This window comes from Papilio polytes, unplaced genomic scaffold, assembly GCF_000836215.1.
Source record: "Papilio polytes unplaced genomic scaffold, Ppol_1.0 DF824169.1, whole genome shotgun sequence".
Classification (NCBI taxonomy): Eukaryota; Metazoa; Arthropoda; class Insecta; order Lepidoptera; family Papilionidae; genus Papilio; species Papilio polytes.
This window is the reverse complement of record NW_013525035.1, coordinates 1109622-1133841: the sequence shown is the minus strand read 5'-3', so window position 1 is coordinate 1133841 and position 24220 is coordinate 1109622. Positions and strand designations below refer to the sequence as shown.

The following is a 24220-nucleotide window of genomic DNA, read 5'->3' as shown; positions in this document are numbered from 1 at the left end:
GTGCGCAGTCGGTGCGCAACCAGTGTGCAGTCATTGCGCAGCCGGTGCGCCGCCTCATAACGGATCTATTAACGGCCTGCTAAGTTTTATATTCATTAACCTTTGTACTTAATTCTCTACGCCAGTGATCAAATTTTGTTAGTGATTTTTATTTTGTCCGCACATTGTGATTTTTTTACCCCCGACAGTTTTGTAATGAAATGCGGCTATTTAAAAGTGTGATGTATGGCAGGTAAATTGCATGGGAATGAAATTGTGGCTTGAAAGAGCATGTGATCAAAATTAATTATGTACGCTTCGCCGTAATTTATGAGTGAAGTAATATGAACAAAATGTATGCTGTAAATGTTGGTAGCACAATTAAGAGCCCATATAATGTCATCAGAGAATTGTTGTGATTAACTAAATAAGGGCTATGTAAAACGCTCCTGTTGGGAGTGATATGCACATAAATGCAAGGGAATATATCATGCAAAAAAAGTCCATAAACACTGTCTAACCCTCTTGGTGACAGGCGTGAGTCGTATTTTTACATTTTTATCTTTTAAAAAGTGTCATGATTATACATTTTATTTGTTAGCGTTTTCACTTTAGACCTGTACTAGTTTTCTTGACTGAGTATGGTTTTTCTAGCAAATATAAATGCGTTTGTACAAATTGTACAAATAATTTTTTTTAGACGTGTTATTCGTGTACTCTTACATAATTTAAAGTACAGTTAGGTTACTTTTGCTAATGGCAATAATAATTATAGTTTATCTTATATTTCGTTTACACAGGCTCGCCAGAATTTCAGTGTATTGGTTCCTTAACTTAGCTATTTTATATAACGATTCCTATGCACACAAATATCTAGTCAATTTTGAAATTAAACGCCCCGACGCCGCGTCGGTGTGACGTAACAGTCGAGTCCGCAATTTTGTTACTTTTAATACACAGAAGTACATAATTATTATATAAACAATATTTTTGTCCATTTTAGTCTTAGATTATTTTGTAGTCAAATTGGTTCTTTTATTTTATTTGGCTAGTGGCCAGTATTATACCTGGAACTGGGCGTCGCCAGAAAGATAAGAAATATGTAAAATAGATATGAAAAACACTAAAATGGTAGCTGCTACTCCAGACCTAACCTAGATGTTCGGTTGGCGACGCCTATGCCTGGAACTATTGTGCTAAACTGTAAATTATAATTTTTATAACTTTTATTTGATCTGATAGCAATGTTTTTTCTGTCTTCCATACATTTGTAAACACTTAAATTACAACAATAAGCGAAAATTTACGTTTTCATTTACGTATTTAAAATTAGCGCAGATCGAGTTCTTTTGTAGCCTTACTTTTAAATAAATTAAAGGTACTTAAATATCTGTTGCCATATTGTTTGCCACATGAATTTAGTTTCGTGATATTTTTAACTGTTTCTATTTAATTTATTTATCTATACGGAACCCGTAACGATGCCGATCATTTCCGAGTGCAAAGCAGTTTTTTTATTTGTAGTTGGATAGGGGAACTATTTTAAGATATTGCACATTGTGGAGTCACAGTGGCCTTCGATGTAAAAAAATGCCTTGTTTAAAAGCAATTTGAAACCCTATAGGTGAGGACGCGTAAAGCCCGCCACAAACGGTTAATTTTGACAGTTTTAACCAAACAATTAAACTCTTCAGTTGAAACTGTACGATTATAGGCAACATTATAACTGATAGTTGAACTGTACAGTTAATGTTAAGCCTATACATGTACAGTTCTAAGTAAACTGTTCAGTTAAAACCGTCTGAACTAAACGTATGTGTCGGGTTGTATGTAACGCTAGCGCGCGGTCGTTTCCCGCTCAAAATGTAGTTATGATCTATTTGAGATTAAAAAGGGCGCAACGCGAGAACAGCACAAGAGTCCAATATGAAAACACCCGATAGGAATTAGATAGTGTTAATTTAAATGTAATTATAATATAAGGTAAAGAATGGTTCTTGTTTTAGGTTAAGCGAAGAGCAATGATATAAAAATAGTTTGTGTAATATGAATAAGAGATGAAATTAAGATGCAAACTATTGGTTGTGAATTCCGACACAATTTGTTAAGTTGTTCGTAGATTTGTCACAGAGGATAGTTGTCGAAACTTAATTTACTTCACGATAAGACCCTTTTTTTACTTTTTGTTTTTTTTTAATATTTTTTTACTCGTCGTTCTCGTTTGTACATCGCTAACAATAATTGTACAGAGTACTTTTGGACTTAATTTAAGGCAATAAATGTATTTATTTTATAACTCGTGATGTAAGAATTTATTCTTAATTATTATAAAAAAAAATATATAATATGCTTGTATACTCATGTTTTAATTACCTATTTTACTAATGAATAAAAATATGCACTACACCATGCCAAATTTAAGAAAGCTAATAATATCTTAAAGAAGAAAAGCCCCTTCCTATGAGTTCTCTTCTCCACCGAATCCACTTTGGAATCTTCTTATATAGGAAAAGGATAAGTCAAAGCCACGGCTAGTGTTCTGTGGTTACGGGTGATCTTTAGCTGAGCCTATGTTCTAACGCATCGAGAGAAGTTGACCCCATCGAGCGCTTGTGTAACACTACCTTAAGAGAGGGGCACACTTGACCGCTAACACAAGGAAAACAGAAGGCTACACTCAAGTTGAATTCTACATTTGAAATAAAAATAATAGTCAAGTATTATTGATATATTGGAGCGAACTCTAATGTCGTATTAATATAATAATAAATAATAGACTTTCATTTTTTATCTGTATTCACTATTCATGCAATTGACATAATCTGCAAAACCATAGAGCAAATATATAATACAGATGTAAAATCTAAAATCTTTGACAATCGTGTACTTTTGCAAACTCTTTTGACAATTATGATTTAAATTACGTAACAAAAATACTTTTATAATATTCTAGTCGGTAGTAAAATAATGTGTCATTGTTACTTAAAAATTAAGAAAATTGCTTTTTGGCTCACCTTGACAAAAGTATAATTTATTCACTAATTTTTCGAAATTAAAAAGTATGGTCTTGTCTATGGAATCACAGAACGGAATCTTGTAAAAGATTAGGCCATTTCATAAAACAAATGTATAGTAACTCGCAGAAAATATCTTCGGGACAGTTGTATTTATTTCAGCTTTGCATTTTGCTTTAAATTGAATTGTAAACCGCATTGTAGGTCCTTTGGAAAGGATTAATCTTCGACTCTAGCGGAAGGGTTAGCAGTCTCGATTCTGCAATAGAAAAAGATTTGCACTGAGAGAAGACGTAAGGTAAACATCGATTTATTTTGTCCTAAAATGGAATCAGGTGACGAATCTAGAAAACTATAGTTTTTTTAAAGCAAATTTATGGTACCTTGATTGTTTATAATTATTTTTAGTGCATCCTTGTACGAAATGAAAGTTTGACTTTTGCCACATATTCTATTGGATGGCAGCTGGCTTCTAGTATTTTGCTAGATTTCGGTCATGTAAATCAACAGGAATAATTTAATTTAGACGTATTAATCTTTATTTTGGTCATGGTGAATCAGATGATGGCTGTAGGGATTATTTAAATTCCCGTTAAATCTCCAAGAAGGGATTGTTTTTCGACAATAAAATGTCAAATCGTGAACTTGTCAAAGCTGGGTTGAGTCATTGTTAAAGATTCATTTATAACAAAGTTATTGTTAACATATACAAAACACTGTTTACTATTACATAAATTCCTACTAGGCTTTACAGATAAGTCAAATTTGTTATCAGTAAATATGTTTTTATGTTTTTTTTCCTACTATAAATTCTTTAATATAAATTAAAATATTGATTTTTTTCATACATTTATCAATGAATCACTTACAAGGAAACTTTCTTACTAAGAAATACCTTGATTAAACAATCAAATGATTTATATTGACAGAAAACATTACAGAACATCTTATGGGTATGAGGTTAAAATTAATTGATATATAAAATAGTAAGGATAAGATAGTATTCATGTCTTAGTATTTACATTATTTTTCTGTACATGAATTAATAACTTATTGTTAAAAATTTATATTATAGTTCCTGGTTAGTATAACCTATTTTCTAAATAGAAATCGAGAATGTTAAATAAAAGTAATTTATGTGTAATTCTAACAATTTAAGTACATATTGATATTTAGTGACTTATTAAATTGCTTTTGAAATTATACACAACATTACTCGGTTCTTTTTTCTGTACTTAAAATATGACAATTATGGGACAGTCAAAATGTCTTATGCCGAAACTACAGCCATCATATTTAATTCACTCCCTACTTCAAGTATCCTCTTTCATACAATCTTTATACTTTGTTATTTACATTATGAGTTCACATTGTTAAACATTTTGAAAATTGCACTATGATTTTTTCTCTCTATAAAATAAGAGATCTTTCTGTAATGCATTATCATTCAAAACTGGCATCTGGCATGCCTATCTAGGCATTCCAATTTTTCCTAGATATCTTATTGGAATCTGTAAAGATAGGTAATCTATTTTCATATAAAGTTTACTTAAAATTATTTGTAATCTTTAGTTTTAAGAAGCATAAAATATAACAGTGCTTGCTTGTGATTTCATCTGTGCGGAATTAAAATATCTAGTAATAAACATAGCCTGTTTTACTCAGTGGTAATGTAGGTTTCTAATAGTGACAGAATTTTGTAAAAAAAAATTTTAATCATGTATACACCAGTGCTTGACCAAGATCCCACCTAGACCAAAGTGAAGATGTGGTCAAAGGATGGTATGCACTAGTAAAATTAGTCCAATCGTTTTTTAGCTAACTCATTACATAGAGAAATACAAATCTTTAATATTAGTATTATAGATATTGTAAATTAACCTAAGAGTGTTTTATTTTCATTATTTTTGCATTTAAAATAACTGACATATAATGTAGGTACTATAATATTTGTAGAATACCTTTGGTTCTTTTTATTTCTTTTATTTATTTCACAACAACCAAAAGTATACCAAAACTAAGCTTATTAAGTACAAAATTTTCTTTCATGTTATTTAAAATTTATTGTGTTGTGAAATATTGATTAAATTGGTATTTTAATGAAGTTCAAAATACCAAATTATTGTCCAATATTACACCACTAAAATACACTACCATTTATCTATGGTTGAAATGAAATATGTAAACTTCAAATTTTCTATACCATTGACCCATATCATGAAGATTGTATAAAATAATTCTTAACTTTTATACTGTTTTCATAGGATAGTTCATCACCAACAATCTGCCCTTACCCCTTCATGGTGTCGGCACAGTATGTACTCCATGCATCACTAACAGAGATCAGAATTCATCCCCTACTTATGCATTCTCTTATGCACAATCTAACCATACTTTTATTTACCTCTGTAGCCATCTATGTTCTTATTAATTCGTTCATGTGATCATAAACTCCACATAATCCATGCTATTTTATTAATTTATCCTTAAAAATCATCATTTACTTTGACACAAGACTAAGGAAAAAAGTTATTGCAATATATTTTTGTATAGTACATTAATTGTCACAAACAACATTTAAATGTGTGCAATTTAATTAATAAGGATACACTTTAACACCAAATTCCATAAACATTTTCACATTTATCAGTTTGTAAATGGCATTTATAAATTGTAAATATTAAAAGCTAACTGTTCCCGTGCGGCTTCATCTGCATAAAATTATAAAAAATTCATTATATTGTTTACATGTGTCAAATTATCAATTGCAAATGTCAATATGACAAACCATGGCAACCTTGCTTTCTTGATGTTGGCAGCAACTTGTGGTCTCTTTCGCACATTAGGGTTTTTATCCAAAATATTTACCCCCTAAGTTTAACGGTGTTAAAATATATAGTCTAAAGTGTGACGTAAGTGTAGGGCTTTTTATTGAAAAAAGGATTATTCAAAAATATGCTGTAACTGCGGACATCTTAGGCAACAAAGAAGTGTGTGTTTACGCTTTATTATAATAGTATAGATTTGTTTCAGTATTCAGCCTTCAGTGGACGTTTTCAACCTATTGACTCTGATTTATATGTGCTAAAGATTGAATTTATCAATGTCAGTATAAAATTATGCTTAAATCTTATCACAAATGTTTGTATAGGTAATAATAAGAATGTTTATCATATCGGATAGAATTATTCACACATTTACCTTATCATTACTATACAGGAAATAAATAATGTAATAGTACAATGATTGGAAAGCTTTTCATCAAAAAAAGAAAGCGAGGATTCGATTCCTGATAGCCCTTTAGAGCCTTATAAATTAAAAATTAATTTAAAGATCAAAGTGTACTTTAACTGTTTTATACAATCATAACTTAGTATCACAGCTATCTTTGCATTTACCTTTTTTTTTATTATTTCACTATATGTCTTAAATATATGATTTTCATTGTTTATCTGCTATTTACATTTCTATCTACTTATATTAAATCACCCTTTATACTAATATTATAAATTCGAAAGTTTAGTTAGATGTTTGTTAGAGTTTGTAGCTTAAAACAGCTGAATGGATCTGGATGAAATGAAGCATAGATATAGATTATAGTCTGGAAGAATATGTAGACTACCTACTTTTGTTTTTTTAAATTCCATCAGATGAACTTGCAGGCTAAAGCAAGAGTAATATAATATTCACTTGCAATAATTTTGGTATTACTCTTATTGTTGGCGACTTTTAATAAGAGTAATGCCAAAATTACTTAACAATTCTTTTGTAATTCTTCAATAAACATTAAAATGTATATATATGTGACAAACTGTATATAACAAAGATTTGTAAACATTAAAAATAAAGGATTCTGAAATGTAGCATTTATCATATGTAGATTTGTTCAGATATTTGCGTCACTGCTACAGACTTGAGATGAAGGGATCAATAATGAATTATTAATAAGACTAAATGAATAACAATGACCGTCTACATTGTCACATTAGGTGAGGTTGTGGTCGTGCTTTATTCTCTCTAAAAATAGGTAAATCAAGACATTTTTCGGATTATAAGTGCACAGTCAGCAATTCAAATTTTCCTGTATGACAAATTAAGTGATTTTGTGTTGTTTTTTTCATATTTTAAATGTTAAATAACATTTTTTTTTATTATTAGGTCCTTTCGTTGTGTTGGTTTTAATATGATTTAGTATACTGTTATGTATGCATACTATTTTATTAAACATTTTGTAAAAAAAAAAAACAGAAAAATAAACTTTCATATATTGTTTTGTTTTATGTGTTAAAAAAAAGTAAGTGATGACCCCTTAGCTGTCGCCTTTCTAATGGTTGCTTACGTAATACTCATCATAGCCACGATAATACAAGATGTGTGTCGTATACGTAGCATCCATTCACTTGTTGCGAAATTCTTTTATATTTAGCAAATTTTTACAATATTACAGTACAGCGGTTAAAGGGTAGTCGGTGTCCTAGGTTCGATTCCGGTAGAGAATTCTTTTCTCGCGTATTATTATGAAAAATATGTAATTATTAAAACAAAACAAAAATTAAGGCCTGTTTTAAAAATTATTTTGCCACTAAAAAGCTACGTTAGTGAGTGCCATAGGCTATGTTTTTTAATTTCGTGCACAAAAAGTCGTGAGCAACAGCTAGTTTGGAATATTTTGGTGCATTCTCGAATGTTGTAGATAATTAAGATTGATTATAAAATGATGTTTTTATATTTACTAAGATTCGATAGATTAAATAAATCGATTGAATTATTATATTGTTAGTGTTGCGAAAACGTGACGTCAATGAACGACGTATTCACAATGGGGAAGCCCTTTGGTATTGAGTAACTTTGTTGGATTTTAATTCCTTACCTGTAATTATTTTGAGCAATATGAAATAAAGTTTGACGTTTTATATAACGGTTTCGACATAAAGTTATAACTTCACACTTGTAAATCATTTTTATTATTAACAAAAAATAAGTAATAGTTTTAATTTTATAGATTTAAATTATTCTCAGTGTCAATCTTCTAATTATACTAATATGTATTTTAAATGTGATAGTTTGGATGGATGGATGTTTGCATATCTCCAAAATGGCTTAACAGATATTGAAAAAAACTTGGCAAAAATGGTGAACATACATGGAATAATGCTACTAATTTTTGTTCTCATTTTATGCCACGTAAAGTCTCGCGCGAAAACTAGTATATGTGAGTCTTCATATACGATAAACATGTTTGTTTGCAGGTTGCAGTTGATACTTGTGTAGCGTAAGCTGACATTAGTGTAAGGTGGAGGCGACTGAACTATTGGCTGCTGGGGCTAGGATGTCAGTACTGAATCAGAGTGGAGAGGAGCAGGTGACATATTTATTATTACCTATTCATCTCAGCTTCTTTGGTGGCAAAGAATATTCATATAAATATATATCAATGTCACACTATATGTTATTATATCACACTATACGTTGAAGCCGGTATGCATAAACATAGTCAAAATTATCAAAATGTGCATAAAAATAGAACAACATAGTATAGGGCAATGTCCTTTAAGGTTTTTATGAATATAGATATAAGCTTTTATTTTGTTTGTTAAATGTATTGAAGGTATCTTATTTGTTATTTTCAGGTGGAATGTCCCCTGTGTATGGAACCCCTGGAGGTGGACGATCTCCACTTCTACCCGTGCACATGTGGATACCAAGTAACTCTTTTACTATACAGTCAAAGTAGAATAGAACATATACAGGGTGATTCTTATCGAAAGGATCAACGGCTTTATGGAGTTTAAATGACTTTAAAACTATGGAAAATCCTCTAACTCCTCAAACTCTGCAAAGCTGACCCATTAAGAATCATGTATAAAATACAGTTATTTCAAGCTGTTTACATAAAATAACAATTTGCAGTATATGTTTTATTTAAATTCCAGATATGCCGGTTTTGCTGGAACCGTATCCGGGAAGGCGAGAACGGCCTGTGTCCGGCGTGTCGCAAGGCGTACCCGGAGAACCCCGCAGACTTCACTCCACTCAGTCAAGAGCAGGTACATACTGTTAGAAACAAAATTAGTACCGTGCTATAGAATTGGCGCAACTCTAGATTATCGGCATAAACGTCACGTCCCTAGCTGACAGCTGTCAATGTCACTAGAAGTATGGAGAGATTGGCGCGTAACTTGAGTCTTGACGAGAAGTATTGCTCTGAGTTAAAAGCGACAGTATCAATTAAATAAGTTGTCTGAAAATACATACATACATGTTTCGCTTCGTATAAGGCGCTGACCTTGAAATAATGGAAGATGGTAGTTGCCGCTGGTCTCTATAAATGGACAGGCTATAACACGTGATATTTTGTATCAGTTTGGTAGCGGTGGTGAGGATTTTAAGTAATAATACAATTTATTGTCAACATCTACAGGCGCTTTTATGTCGGAACAGCTCAAAGGTGTAATTTTCAAGCAATCGCCTATCCATTTATACAGATCACTATTAGTAACGATGTAATGAACGTCGATGCAGCTACAAAGTCCTGTTTCATGTAATTTAAAACAGAATTTCAGTTGCCCCTGAATTAATTCTTTTAATATATCATTTCCTCATTCAATAGAATTTTCTTGGATAAGGAAAATTGTTGATTAAAATATATAAGGAAAATTATTGATTAAAATAAGGAATAACCTAACTATATAAAAATATAGGTAGGTTATTTCTTAATTTTAATTTTAATACTTTTATTTTTCTGTATATCATATTTAAGAGTTAAATCTATGTAAAAAAAAATTGTCAGAGAATAAAGGCTTATCTTATCTTAAAGTAAAGCCTGACCAGTAATAGAAAAACCATCCAAATATTGCAGAAAAAAGTACTTTTATATTCCTAGTTTGGGTTTTTCATACATTTCATTGGAGAACAATTTTTGTTGCCTCTAAGGTCGATGATTAATCTAAACAATAGTCATATGACTGGTAAACAGTTGATCAAATCAACTGGTTCGTTATATCAACGGCTATTGTTGGTAATTGTGAATATGGTGAGCGTGGTCGTGATGCAGGTGGCCGCAATAAAGACGGAGAAGAAGGCGCGCGAGCAGAAGCGACGCAACAAGACGCTGGAGTCGCGGCGCGCGCTCGCCAACGTGCGCGTCGTGCAGAACAACCTCGTGTTCGTCGTCGGACTGCCGGTGCGGCTCGCGGACCCAGAGGTAACTACACTGTCTACTGCCCACTAGCTTATACCTTCTACCCGCTCCTACACTACCCACTACATTCTACCCGCTCCTCCATTCTACCCACTCGTACACACTAACCTACACATTAGCTATAAGTATGTAATTTCAGGTTAAATCTAGCACGTAGATAGAAATGATCAATTACAAAAATTACTTGATTAAAATCCCAAAAATATAAAAAATGGCTTCATAGTAGACTATATATAATTTTCGTCATTATTTATGTTTTGTGAATGTGTAAAATAATTTTTATCCTTGTATGAGTTAGTATGGATAATGTGTTTTTTATTTCAGATTCTAAAGCGGCAAGAGTACTTTGGCAAATATGGAAAAATACACAAAGTAGTTATAAACCAAAGTACAGCATATGCAGGCTCACAGGTGAGTATTGCTGACATAGGATAAAAATATATTTCTCATAGATTAAACATTGAGTACAAAAGTGGCAAAGAGTAATCGTTTTAGGCACAAAAATGTATGTCAATGAGTGTTATATGGTTGTTCTTGCAGGGTCCGTCGGCGTCTGCGTACGTGACGTACGTGACGTCAGCGGACGCGCTGCGGGCCATCCAGGGCGTGAACAACGTGACGCTGGACGGGCGCGTGCTGAAGGGCTCGCTCGGCACCACCAAGTACTGCGCCAACTTCATGAAGAACCAGCCCTGCCCCAAGTCAGACTGCATGTATTTACACGAACTAGGTCAGTTTGCTATTTTTTATCTTCATTTAAGAGTATAAATAAATAAATGAATGTGGGTAGAAATTACATGTTGTATTTTAATTTTATAGTTTATGTGACATGTTTCAGGTGATCCAAACGCATCGTTCACTAAGGAGGAGATGCACGCGGGCCTGCACCAGGTGTACGAGCGGCGGCTGCACAACCAGCTGTTGCAGGCGCAGCGCGACAAGCCCGACGACAAGAACTGCCATAGCACAGGTAGCGCTCACCACACGACCCACTCACCACAAAAAGTACTTACCACACGACTCATACACACTTACGGACCACGTAACGCGGTCACCATATGACGCTCTTATCACACGACACGCTCACCACACTACACACGACGCACTTACTACGACTCGCTCACCACATGACATTCTAGTATCATTAAACTTGTCACCACAGATCACACTTCCAAGTGTAATAAAGGGGACTTTTTATTAGCGCTGTGCCTTGTAACATCGTTAAGGTTCGTGTGTAGATTTGTTACTTATTATAATAAATAGGAATGTGTAATTGAAGCTGGTTAAAACAATGGATTTGATTTTATTATGGAAATCTTTCAGGTAATTCTAGTACGAATGCAGAAAAAGGCAGTTCTAAAGATGGTAAGTTTTTTGTTACATAAAAATAAATATCAAAGATGATTACAACAGATCCAATTAGACCAACTCCAATGCCCTCTGGTTCATTAGAAATTCATAGGTGCATTAGGTTTAAAAATGAACACCATCCAGTAGGAAATTGGGTCTATTGTTGAGCGCTGTAAAATCAGAATTGCAGACCACCACAATCCCTTGGTTGCAGTCTTACTACTTCTACTTTTAAAAGACACTCTATCTTCTTTAAAATTAGAAGTTTTTCGATGGAGAAAACATTCTAAAAAAATAATCTTTCCTCGCATTTTCTTAAAGTTTTAAAGACTATTGCAGATAAATTTAAAAAAAAAGATAATTCCCATATTAATAAGAAAGTAATATTTTTCTTTTTTTGTAGGTAATCCGTCAAACACAACACCGACACCGATGGTCACATCGTCAAATATAAACATAGTCACTACGTCTAAGTAAGTATTGTAACGGATGGTAATATGACGCGATAAATGGTGCAAATACTTAAAAGATTTATTACAAAAGTGTTACCATTTTATAATAGGATTATATTATGTAGTACATAAGGCGATTGCAGAATTATATTACTGTTGTGAACTGGCATTGTATGCACAATTGTGTTATATATTTTATAGATGGAAACCCCGCAATATGTATGTTATATCTCTTTGTAAGATTTAATCCTGTGTATTGAAATTACAAATATCAATTAAGAAATTATCAATAGGATTACTATTAAATGTGAATAAAAATTATAAACATATAGTACAAGAAAGCGGTAAATAAACCTATTTTTATAAATGACTACGAAATACCAGAAACATGAAATACATACTCGATCTCGTTCGTTCCAGATCGAAAAAAGAAACGGCAAATAGTAATGGTAAAGAGTACGGCAGCAACGGCAACAGCAAAGAGGCGTGGCCGAGCCTCGGCTCCTCCCCTCCCGCAGACAGCCCCGCCCGCAAACAGACCAGCCCCAAACCACACCATTCTACAGGTAACACACACATCAGAAAATCTTCAAATATTAACATAGAAGTTTTTTTTAATTCCTATTATCTTGTATTCCAGTTAAATTACAAGAAAACGGCACGTCAGAATCATCCAGTCCGACACAGCAACAAATACAACAGTCTCAAACGAAACACAACAAAGAAAATCACACGGAAACAAAAACGAACAGAACCCACAAAGAAATGACAAACGGCCAAAGCAAGAAGAGTAAATCAGAAAACAAAAACAAACAAAAGAACAATAACAATAGCAATAGCAACAGCAACAGCAACAGCAACAGCAACAGCAACAGTACCAGCAGCAGTAACAGCAATAGCATTAGTCAAGAAGTAACAGAAGAGCCAGCGGAAAGTACACAAGTATTCAATAGCACAGAAAACCACAGTTCAGTGTTCGAAAGTGATACACAACAAAGTTACCTCACAAACGAACTAGACGAATTAGAATCTGACAGACATAGCCTGTTAGAAAACCATGATTTATTAGACAACAGTGATCACAGTCTCTTAGACGATGATAATACACATAACCTTCTAAATGATGCTAATAATGTTGTAGTAATGATGCAAACTCATAGAGAAATGCTCGCAGGACTAGTCGATAATAATCACATACTAGCACACAATATGAAGTCACCTCTAGCTAATGGCTATGGGTTATTAGACAGGGAGGTTAACTATTTAGGTAATGACAGACAAATTAGCCAAATTAACCACGGTATCATGGAACAGAATGAAATGATGCTCCACGAACAGAGGAACCATAATGAAATGCTCATGAGAAATGAAATATTGGCCCGGCATAATGCAATGGTTGAACAAAAACATTATATGCCCACCTCTAGTATAGGACTCGAGACTGCTAGTGAATTATTAGGTAAAGTATTATTTTGGAATTATAGCTCTTATATTGAAATATATCAATTTTAGCTTTGAATCGAATTCAGCTATGACTGATATTTAGTTTTTAAAAAGGATAATGGTTCACTTACCCACCATTATACTAAAGAATATTCAAAAAGTCAAGTAATTTTGTATTTATTGTGTTTATTTAAATTTGACGTATTTAAGTATCTTGTATCTTCCAGGTGCTAATTTCCATCAAAATCACAATATGCTTCCACCGTTCGGTATGCGTATAGACAACTCAATGGGCAGCGGCAATTCAATATCTAACTCTCTATCGAATAACTCCGTGAACAACTACATGCTGCAGCACCAGCAGATGTTGCAGAACCAGCAACAGATGCCGCAGAATAACCTCGTCAATGGATTTGATACGCCACAATCTGCGGTAAGTAATGATACAGTTTTCTAGATTATACTTGAAGCGATTATGGATTTTAGAAAAGCCTTTGATAGTTTCTATCACGGAATTGTATTAAATAATAGGCCATGTTTTTGTTTTAATATTATTTATTATACTAGGTAATTGTATTTAATTGCAAAAACGTCAATAGATTTTATTATTGTGATTTTATTTCTAAATTTTCATGAATAATGATGGTATTCCCCAAGGAGTCATACTAGGCCCACATATAATGTTGTGGATTTAAAAGGAGTTTTGATTTATAACAATTCAGATACTGGCTGAAGATTATGAGTGTATCAAATGTAGCAAAGTTACTGTTAGTTAAGAATAAAATGTGTCTGAAAGTTCCTGGGAAATATTAATTTTACTTTCTTACTAATGTTATAAATGCGAAAGTTAAGATGGATGGATGTTTGTTAGAGTTTGTAGCCTAAACGGATCTCGATAAAATTTGGTGTATACGTAACTGACAGTCTGGAAGAGTACATAGGCTACACTTTTGTTTTTTAATGCTACCCGGGCGGAGTCACGGGCGAAAGCTAGTAATGAAGTAATTTTTATGTTTCCAATGTGGTGTACAGAGCGAAGGACGCTACTTGGCGGAGAACATGGACAAGTTCTTCACGGACTTCCACAAGGCGCAGCAGCTGCGGCAGATGTCGCGGGAGGCGGAGGAGCGGCGGTACGCGCTCGCCGCGCCGCACTACCCGCACAACATGCTCAGTGCAGAGCGGCTGGAGATGGAACACAAGCAAAGGTGCGTTCGAATACTAACTTTTACTAATTTAGATGAAATGCAAATACAAATATTTTATTGGTAAGAGAATTACAAGTCATTATGTTGAAAAATAAAAATCTTTACAAATATTCCAAATAAAAATTGTGTACATAAAACAATCATGGTAGGAAAAATTCTTCGGCACTATAGAAGGCGTTTATATTAGCCATGACTTAAATTTATTTTTAAATGACGCGAGGCTGGTAGCCGCTGTGACGTGGTCCGGCAGCCGGTTGTAGACGGCGGGCCCCATGACGTGCGTAGATTTATCGGTCTTGGCCAGTCGGTGCGCCACTGGAGCCAGCTTGTCCGCGCCGCGAGTCACCATCCTACGGCTGCCGGACTCCTTTTGCGATTATAGTTTGTCTAAATAAGATAAATTAGTTTGAAAACATTTGACAATTTATTTATCTATTCATTAAATACATTAAAGAGTTTATTTAATTTTATCAGACACTCTTAAGAACACCAACATGATGAATAAACATAAAAAACGTACATAATAATAAGAATGTTACACAAACATACTGGCTTTTAAAATATGAATTTCACATTTATAATAAAAAAAAAATCTAAAATCTCAATTCACACATTTCTGTTAAAATATAATTATATTAAATAAACTGACCTTATTTTACGATGTTAATTAATCATCGGCCGAATATTGAAACGAATTTTTCACACATCGCTTCAGCAGTAGCGCTTACATTCGCCATCATACACAAGACAACGCAACCCTGTGATTTTAGTCACTAAGTTGCTTACGCAATATAACGTTGTAAGTCAGCATTGCGAACCTCTATGAAAATGTATTGCATAAGTTATTTTTAAGCCAAAATTACAGATTTGTTTTGTTTACGAAGGTGCCAAGCGTTACCTTATCACTAAAAACGCTGTTACATATTTAAATGTAGTTTAATTTGTACTACAGGATGAGCTCTTTGCGCGGCGCTGCGGGTGAGAACTGCGGAGGTCGTGCGGCGGGCGACGGCGATGATGACCTCGACTTCGACCCCTTCAAGGAGACGCAGAAAGCGCTAGCAGAGATGATGGAAACTGAAATGATGCTCAACACCATCTCTAGCGGGTACGCATTCACAAACATCTGATGTACAGTAGCATCAGAGAAATAATTAACCCCTAAATAAAACTGATCGAAATGTCAAAAACATATATCTGACGACAGACAGTTATGTCACAAAATTAAATATGCTAGTACGTTCAACTTTACATGACTATGCCAGTAGCTGGCGTACTAGTATACCAGCTACTGGCATGTGTATTCCCGCCTTAACTTTTAATAAGTCACTAAGCGATATCGTCAATCGAAAATCAATTTGTCTAAGGGGCTGTTACGTTGAGAAAAACCTATCAAAATGTACTTATTTGGTCGATAATATGCTGTATTCATGTAATATAACATATAATGTATTGCAGAGACAATATGGAGCGTGTACATCGCGCGCGCATCGCACCGCCCCCCGGCTTCGGACACCTTAACGCATTCGGTATGGGCGTGCCGCCCCACCACCAGCAGCACCAAGGTAAACGCAAATACAACTAGAAGTATGCATCAAATTAGATATCTAAAACACAATAGGAATTGAAAATGATCATAAAATTAAATGTTTCCTATAGTAGAGTAGAAAAATCTCATAATTATTCTGAATAGTGGTTAATTTATTACATTGCAAATGGTCTGGCTACCTTACTACTTTGAAGCTCTGTCACTTGCAGGGCATATATAGCATTACTCTTAAAAATACATACTCTTTACAGAAAAACATGTGATTAATAAGAAATCCACTCACAAATCCAATATAAAATATTGCAGGTTACAACTCGAACAGCACACAGAACGTGTTCTCGGATTGGACGCAGATGGACCCCGCGATAATGTCCACCTCAGTCAGCTTCGGCAAGCAGGGCCACGCCCAGCCACACCCGCAGCCTCACGCCCAGCCCCACTCCCAGTCTCACCCCCAGCCCCACGCCCCACCACATGCCCAACCCCACCCCCCACCTCATGCCCAGCCACACGCCCAGCCTCACTCTCAGCCTGGCCTCACACCACAACAGCAGGAGCTCTTCGCAAGGTTCAACCAGCTCAACGTGCAGCCCAACGGCATCTCCAAACACCAGGTTTGTTAAAATAAAACTGGTTTACTTCCCTAATAGCTTAGGAAATCTAATAACACCACATTCTTCAAAATTAGTTATATTTAGACTACGGAAATAAAAGTAAATTATACAATGCCATTTTTTAAACATAAAAACTAAAACGAGTAAGTGGCCACTTGAGTTCGCCAAAAGTAGCGATGTCATTGCCCATAGATGCCTTTGTAGAAGCGTTTCCTATATTTCTACCTCCTAAGCGTAACTTCCCCTATTAAATCTAAATTCCCTTTCCTGTCTTTTTTTTTTTTAAAAAAAGGATGAGACGAAGTGTCAATGGAATGACTCACATGAGGAGTATTTTATGTGTGGACGTGGCAATACCAATAATACCTGTGAGGGTAACACTTGTAACATGTTATTGCGGCCTCTGCCAGTTATAAAGATTGTGTTGATTGTGGCTAAATTTTTGTATAATTAAAGTTGTGTTGTGCGTGTAGATGTCAGCGGGCGCGGGGGGTGCCGGGAGCGCGGCGGGCGCGCAGTGGGGCGGCGGCAAGCTGTGGGGCGCGTACAGCATGCCCATCCCGCCGGGGTTCGCGCCGCCGCCCGCGCCGCAACACCCCGCGGAGTGCATCGACGCCAAGTAGCCGCCCTCGCCCCATCTCCCTCTCCCTCTCGCAGCGGATATTATATTTTCTATCAATTAAAACAATTTATCTCTATTCTTCCGTTGGTGACGTGATCGATAAATCTTTGTAATAAGAGAGCATATTTTAAACGAGAGAAATATGATAACAAAAAGGAATTTGTAAAATAAATTAACCTATTTGTTTTATTTAAAAAGATGTTGATTTTTTCTTTATTTTTTTATGTCTTCGCAATGTCGACCGGACGCGGCCCGCGGTGACCGCGTCTCAAATATCTTAGTAATGTTTCGTTTCACAAAATATATGTATATTCGTTGTATTATAACTTAGTCTCATATCCCTGTTAAAATGAAATTATTTTTTGTATATATAAATGAAATGCCAATAATGCGGTTCCATTTTGTACCTTATTGAGCCATTATCAATGAACATTATTAAAATTGAGGAATTATTAGCCGTTATTTTAATGAACCTTGTACGAAACTGTCGACAACCGAAATACTAATTTCCTTTAACACTCCCATATCCTGCAAGATGACTTATTTCCGAAAAAAAAATACAAACAATTTAATCGTTTTTAATTTCAACAAAATGAAGCAGTGAAAATATACAAAATATTTTACTTAAACTATTGTCTGTATCTTTCAGTTGTTGCGTTACTTCTTGTCAATGTATCCTCTAGGATCAGGTCCATCCCACGGAACAACATCACCATTGTGCCACAAGTATCGACCGCCGTTCTCCGAATCTAACGCCACTTTGACCACAACTTTGGCAGCTTGTTCTGGAGAAACATTGCCCGATCCTCGCGTCATGTCAGATATTACATAGCCGGGATGCACGCAGTCTACTTTGATGCCTGAAATATTGTTACATAAGAGAAATAGACGAAACCAATACATTAATTCTGAATTATTTAAAGGATAATTAAAACGTTATGGCAAAAGTTGTCACAAACATGAAACTAGTCAGAATGAAAATTGACAAAGTAGAATACTATATAATCGATGTCATAGATATTAGTTTAGATATTTGTGTGCTTAAATTCATCGTTTATTAGGTAGCCAAGTAATTAAGTATTTAGTTAAAACCTAGTCGTTTTACCTTTATCAGCAAATCTCCTGTTCAACATGAATGTATATGCATTAACTGCAACTTTCGATACAACATACGGTGAGTCGCCCCAACCATCTTCGATTTCCTTGTTTTCTTTCACAGCTACTAAATAATCGATCATTAGATCTTGTAATTCTTTTAAAGTTAAATTTGGTGAACTTATCTTTTCTCTAAGCTTTTCTGACGGTATTCGTGATAAATGTCCAGAGGAACTGGATATGTTTACTATTTTCCCGCCAATCTCAATAAATGGCAACATTGCTTCAGTAAAATTAACTAACGCTGTAAAGTTTACGAGTATTGTTTGTTCAGCTTGAACGTATTTTGGTTCCTTAGCATCGTTAAGATATAGTATACCTGCATTGTTAATTAATAAATTAACTTTTTTCTCTTTACAAATGGATGAAGTGAATCTCAAAACACTTTCTGTATTTCCTACGTCTAATTGATGGTATTTAGGATAGTAACCTAACTGATTAATTTGTTCGCAAGCGTGTAAACCTCTCGTCTCATCTCGTGAAGTTAAATATACAATTCCATTGATGTTTTCACATAACTCTTTTACTAGAGAAAAACCTAATCCTTTATTTGCACCGGTCACTATAGCCACTTTGTTGCAAGACATTTTATACTAAATACATCAAACTATTTCAGTTATTAAGATAATGTAGTTTCGAGATCATTCACTGTGGTAAACATCGAGAGATACAAAACTGTTAGCAAAAATTGAGTATAACATAACAGCTGTAAGATAACATGTTGAAGGTCATCTGCGTAGATTATAAATTAAATGTCGCCAAACTATGAATGCTGCCCGTTTGGAATTTGTTTAGGCAAATTGTAAAGTCGACAAGTTGCTATCGTATCGAATGTACTATGTAATGCACAGCACAATGTGACCTGTTATTTTTCGACTTCCTACTTTGCTACTGTGGTCCTCTGATGTTTTCTTCTAAGTTTCAAATTAAGAAAATTAAGATATAAGCTAAAATAAAAACTTAATACAATGATGACCCTGCTATTCCCCGCCAAAAGTGAAATTCCGAGTTTTTACTGACAGTTGAAGACAAGTATTGCTATTACAAAAAAAAATCTTTGCAAAGTATGGAATATTTTTGGATTTTAACCTGAATAACTCTTCATTGTGTGGCTTTTTGGAAATAACTAGAAATGATAAATAAATGTATATAACTGTTTTATCTAGTTTTGTAAAACATCTTAAAATCATGGACACAATAGTAATGACTAGTAATGACCATCTCGACACTTTCTTTTTTTATTTATGATCTTTTGGGTGTCAATTTAAGAGTGAGTAAAACATATTTATAAAATACAATTATCATACGGAGCACGGGTAAATAAAAGTATGTAATGGTATCACAGTACAGTGGCGCGCCTTGGTTCGACAAGGTACCTTACTGTACCCTACCGGGTGTTCGAGATTCGAGAGTGAATCCATCGCGTATGAATTGTCGTGTGTCATTGCAAGACAAAGTTTACATGTTTTTCATATTTTATCGCTAAAATTCCTTTTAATTATCATATGTTGACGTTTGTGTGATTATGTGTTATCACCGTAAGTGTGCCCGAGGTGTATGATAAGGGTAAGTTGACTGTTTATTCACTTGATCATTTCAGACGGTGTTGCTAAAAAACTATATCACATTGTTCTTATTAGAATTTGTAATAAATTATTTTAATATTTAAAGTTATCTTTGTTATAATAATTTTAGATTCAATAAGTGTATTATTTATGTTTCTATAGTAAAAATTCGTATAGGTAATCAATTAAAAAGGTACTTATTTTTGACATTGATAAGTTACAATCAAGTGTTTTAAGTTTGTAACGTAGACCGGTTTACGAGGTTTAAAGTTTGTTTGACTTCGTGGATTCTTATTGGAATCAAAAATATAACAATTACAAAGTAATTAACAAAAAAACTATGCAAAATTACAGGTATTATAAATTAATTTTAACTAAAAAATTCACTTCTCCTTGTAATGATTACAATTGAATTGAAAATTCAGCTACAGAAAATTAAAAACACTGTATTATATTATTACAGTGTATAATATTGTTTATTTATTTAATAACTGCATAAAATATAGGCTTGTTAATTTTTTTTATCCCTAACCTTACTTGTTAACTTGTAAGAAATAAAGTGACCTTCAAGTAAATTTAACATAGCAGATAATATGTAGTGACTTAAATAATTTACACTTAAAAAAATCAATACATTCCTCTTTAGGTTTCTACAACTTTTTGTAAGTTTTCAGTCACACAGTTTTAATGCAAACTTAATATCTGTTAGCTAATTTGAAAATGGAATTTCAATAGGATACAGAACTATTTTGATTATGCATCTAAATATAATGCTACCCTCATTTTAAACTGCTGTTTTAAATATTTAATTACCTTGACTTTTATAAAAACAAAGTGAATATTTTAATGAACATTGGCAAAGTAAAGATGATAAATTCAATAGAGATTCTATAATATATAAATTTAACAGATTGAAGTCAAGTCCATAGACATTTTAGCTATTTTACTGATGTTCTAAATGTTTAAAAACTTTGATTTTTGTCCAGTTACAATAACTATGCATTTCCACAGCCAAAAAAATTGTAAAAACTATTACTACCTTAATAAGAAAATATCATATACAAAAAACAGATATAAATATGTCTACTATCAATGGAGTTGCATTTAAAATAAATGAATAACCTTTCATTGGTAACAAAAACAAAATACAGTGAAATAAAAAAAAACTTATATGAAAATATGTAACAGATGACAAAATGTGGAGGCACAGCCTTATCAATACTGGTTGAGGTCCAGTGTCTTATTGGTTTTCAGTTTTCAGCCACCCTTTGCAATATTTTATGGGACCTCTCTTGTAATTGCATGTAAACACATCTTACATGAACTAGATGCCAGTTATTTTTATTTAAATTTGTAATGCCTGAGATATTAAACAATTGATATATGATATCCAGTATTTACCTTGGACGCTAGCAATGGTAACTGAGCCATAACTATAGATCATACAGTTTTACATATGTAAAAGCGTTATGTACACATTTCAATGATTAGTATGTGTGTCTACACTTAAAACTTCTGTTTTGCCTTACTGCAACCTATAACAAGAAACTTATTTTTTTAACACCTGTCTTCTGAAGTAACACTACATCTAAGATTGGTCTTAATCATTTTAAACACCATCGGCCAGTGAAAACATAAATAAAGTAAATTTAATTATTAGACGAAAACCATACTATTTGTAAATCTTTGTATTAACTATGAGATAAAGAAACATCACACTTCAGAAAAAACCTTTGGACATTAGGCCATTGTCTTTTTTATTGACCGACTTCCCAAAAGAAGGAGGTACTCAAGTTGTCTGTATGTTCTTGTCTTTTTGATTTTTTGTATGTGTGTTACGACATAACTCCGCCACTACTTTTTTTATCCGAAAAGTCACTACTTTTCGGATCTTGCAGATGGGTCCCATTTTTTTGATTGATTCTTTATACAAAAATGCGTAAAATAAAGCATTAACCGTACAAATATGTTCCTGCGCAAGTCAAAGTTTGTAGCCAAATATGCGCACAATGATTACATCTGAATCTCGCCGCGTCCGATTGCCAACCTAATTGGTCTAATGAGCGCGCGCGCACTGTTCACTCTAATTAATTGTTTCCATTGCCTCTAACGAGTTCGTTCCCGTGAGATATCTATCAATTTTCGTATTACATTCAATCGAATTGTATTTATCGATTTTTTTAAATATTGTGTTAATGACATTTTAAAGAGCAAATTAAAACTTATAACTCTGAGTGGAAAAACTTAAATGTGGCAACCCTAACACACCGGACGACAGCTCGCTCTAATTAATTGCTATGGCCGTTAACGAGATCCCTTGAGGTATCCGCGTTTGTATCAAAGTATCAAGTAAAGTTACGCTTTCTAGCGTATTTAAATTCTAAAGAGAGAGACATGGTATCAAGGGTTAGGCTCGTTTATTGTAGGAATCTTCGATCTTAGCAACCTTTACCTTGTATGTTTAAAGTTAGTAATGCTTTCAGACACTCATTAAAATATTTACGGTCAAATACTTTAATGAGTGTCTGAAAGCATTACTAACACTTTCGACAGTGGTAGTGCCCGCTTTAACATCTTAGCACGAATGGGCCGGCACGCCCGGTGTAATACCACGACCACACAGAAAACAGGCGTGAAATGGAAGCAATTCCGTGTTTCGTGTGACAAGTGTGGTGCCGGAGGCCTAATTTAAGTCCCTTTCTCTTTACTACCCTTTTCTTATATGGAGAAGTTGGGAAGAGGAAGTGGATTTGACGGTGGAGGAGATGCATAGGAAGGGGAAATAACCTCTTTATGTGCGTCTCCTCCTCCGTCGTATAAGGGTAGGCAACGCATCTGTAATTGCGGATGTCTATGGGCAGCGGTCGCTTCGCCATTTTGGCGGTTATAGGTGGCCGCTTGCTCGTTTGCCACTTTATGTTATAAAAAAAAAAAATACTGAAACGAAATTTTACTTACAATCAAATAGACGTCATTTTACGACGGCGTTTTAGTATTCGGCCGTTAGGACTATCTTGTTTTGTGCCGAAGGTTCCGGTGTGTTCCTTGGAAATCTCGGAACCTTCGACTATGTCACTGGAGGATGGCCACCGAGGGGGTTTTGATGGGTCAAATCCTACATAACCTTGTCTTCCGCCTAGAAGGCAATTTATGTTTGGTATTTTGTTGAAAGTATATAACAAACGTATATAACATTCGCAAATCGTGCAATAATCGCAAGGTTAAAATTATGTACATATTGAAGGATAGTACTTCCTCTGTAAACTCATTTACATGACAGGCATTATAATATTTGATGTCATAGAATTCTTGTTACAAAAGTTGCGTGTTGCATGGCGTCGTGCAATGGCAGCCTCACAGCGCATCGTAATTGGCTTAACTAGCTATTGCTCGAGTCTCTTCGAGTGCTGTATGGTGACAGCGCAGCTTCTTTTCCACGGACACTGTATCAATTATGAAATTTAAATTTAATTATTGATATTAAAGCGATTTTGTTAAACGCATTTTCTTCTTCCTTTTCTCAGTACCATCGTCCCCTGCAAAAGAGGAGTGTATAACTACGGAAACTTCTTGAATATTTTTAGTGCTATTGAATATTTTACACTTTTTTATGCGAAATAATAAATCATTTAATTCAATAATTAAATGCGAAAAATCGCAATTGTTTCACATTGTTCTATGATGGTGTTTTGTATCGCGTATCTTTATGGTTACCCTACATTAACTGTTAAATAAATTCCTTTCGCAAAAACTATTGTATTGTCATATTTGCCTGTATATCTGCAGGAAGTCGCCAAGGTTTGTATTACCTGTGTAATCAATTAAGTTAACCCACTTAAGTTGCATTGAATTTTATGACATTTCAACCTGTACTTGAAGATACTTCTATAGATAACGCAAAAAATAAAAGTTTATTGGATTTCACACGTCTCATAAATGTTCTTACTAAAAGGCTTGTCAACTTCAAACTAAGTTAAAATGGTTTGATTAATAAATTGGTGAGTTTTTATGTTACAAGTTAGTTTGTGTAATGGGTACGCTGTTTATGATGTTTTTGAAAATCCGAAT

At 34.0% G+C, this 24220-nt stretch overlaps 4 protein-coding genes across 5 annotated transcripts in view; 3 read left to right on the top strand and 1 right to left on the bottom strand.

The window, feature by feature from the left end:
* Nucleotides 1-8253, top strand: part of LOC106111272 (protein pygopus-like) — a 27086-nt gene extending 18833 nt beyond the window's left edge. Inside the window, exon 20 of the mRNA XM_013293298.1 lies at nucleotides 8243-8253. Within this exon, the coding sequence (XP_013148752.1) occupies nucleotides 8243-8253 (11 nt within the window). The remainder of the gene's footprint in view (nucleotides 1-8242) is intronic.
* On the top strand, nucleotides 3015-17887 carry LOC106111409 (hybrid signal transduction histidine kinase L-like). The gene is made up of 18 exons (XM_013293489.1): nucleotides 3015-3291; nucleotides 8243-8355; nucleotides 8624-8698; nucleotides 8927-9040; nucleotides 10048-10197; nucleotides 10519-10605; nucleotides 10735-10924; nucleotides 11033-11164; nucleotides 11518-11559; nucleotides 11948-12017; nucleotides 12417-12562; nucleotides 12637-13455; nucleotides 13667-13872; nucleotides 14472-14647; nucleotides 15600-15755; nucleotides 16106-16212; nucleotides 16503-16810; nucleotides 17284-17887. Exons 2-18 carry the CDS (start codon nucleotides 8323-8325, stop codon nucleotides 17431-17433), a joined length of 2961 nt encoding a protein of 986 aa, XP_013148943.1. The 5' UTR covers nucleotides 3015-3291; nucleotides 8243-8322; the 3' UTR covers nucleotides 17434-17887.
* A 107-nt stretch (nucleotides 17888-17994) lies between these two features.
* LOC106111411 (carbonyl reductase [NADPH] 3-like) lies at nucleotides 17995-19443 on the bottom strand. Its single transcript, XM_013293490.1, has 2 exons — nucleotides 18538-19443; nucleotides 17995-18292 (listed from the first exon to the last, which is right to left on the bottom strand). Exons 1-2 carry the CDS (start codon nucleotides 19172-19174, stop codon nucleotides 18090-18092), a joined length of 840 nt encoding a protein of 279 aa, XP_013148944.1. The 5' UTR covers nucleotides 19175-19443; the 3' UTR covers nucleotides 17995-18089.
* A 487-nt stretch (nucleotides 19444-19930) lies between these two features.
* The window catches only part of LOC106111363 (inositol 1,4,5-trisphosphate receptor), a 55154-nt gene continuing 50864 nt past the window's right edge, over nucleotides 19931-24220 (top strand). For both annotated transcript variants that reach the window (XM_013293412.1, XM_013293411.1), the window contains exon 1: nucleotides 19931-20153. The gene's annotated coding sequence lies outside the window, so the exon portion shown is untranslated. The remainder of the gene's footprint in view (nucleotides 20154-24220) is intronic.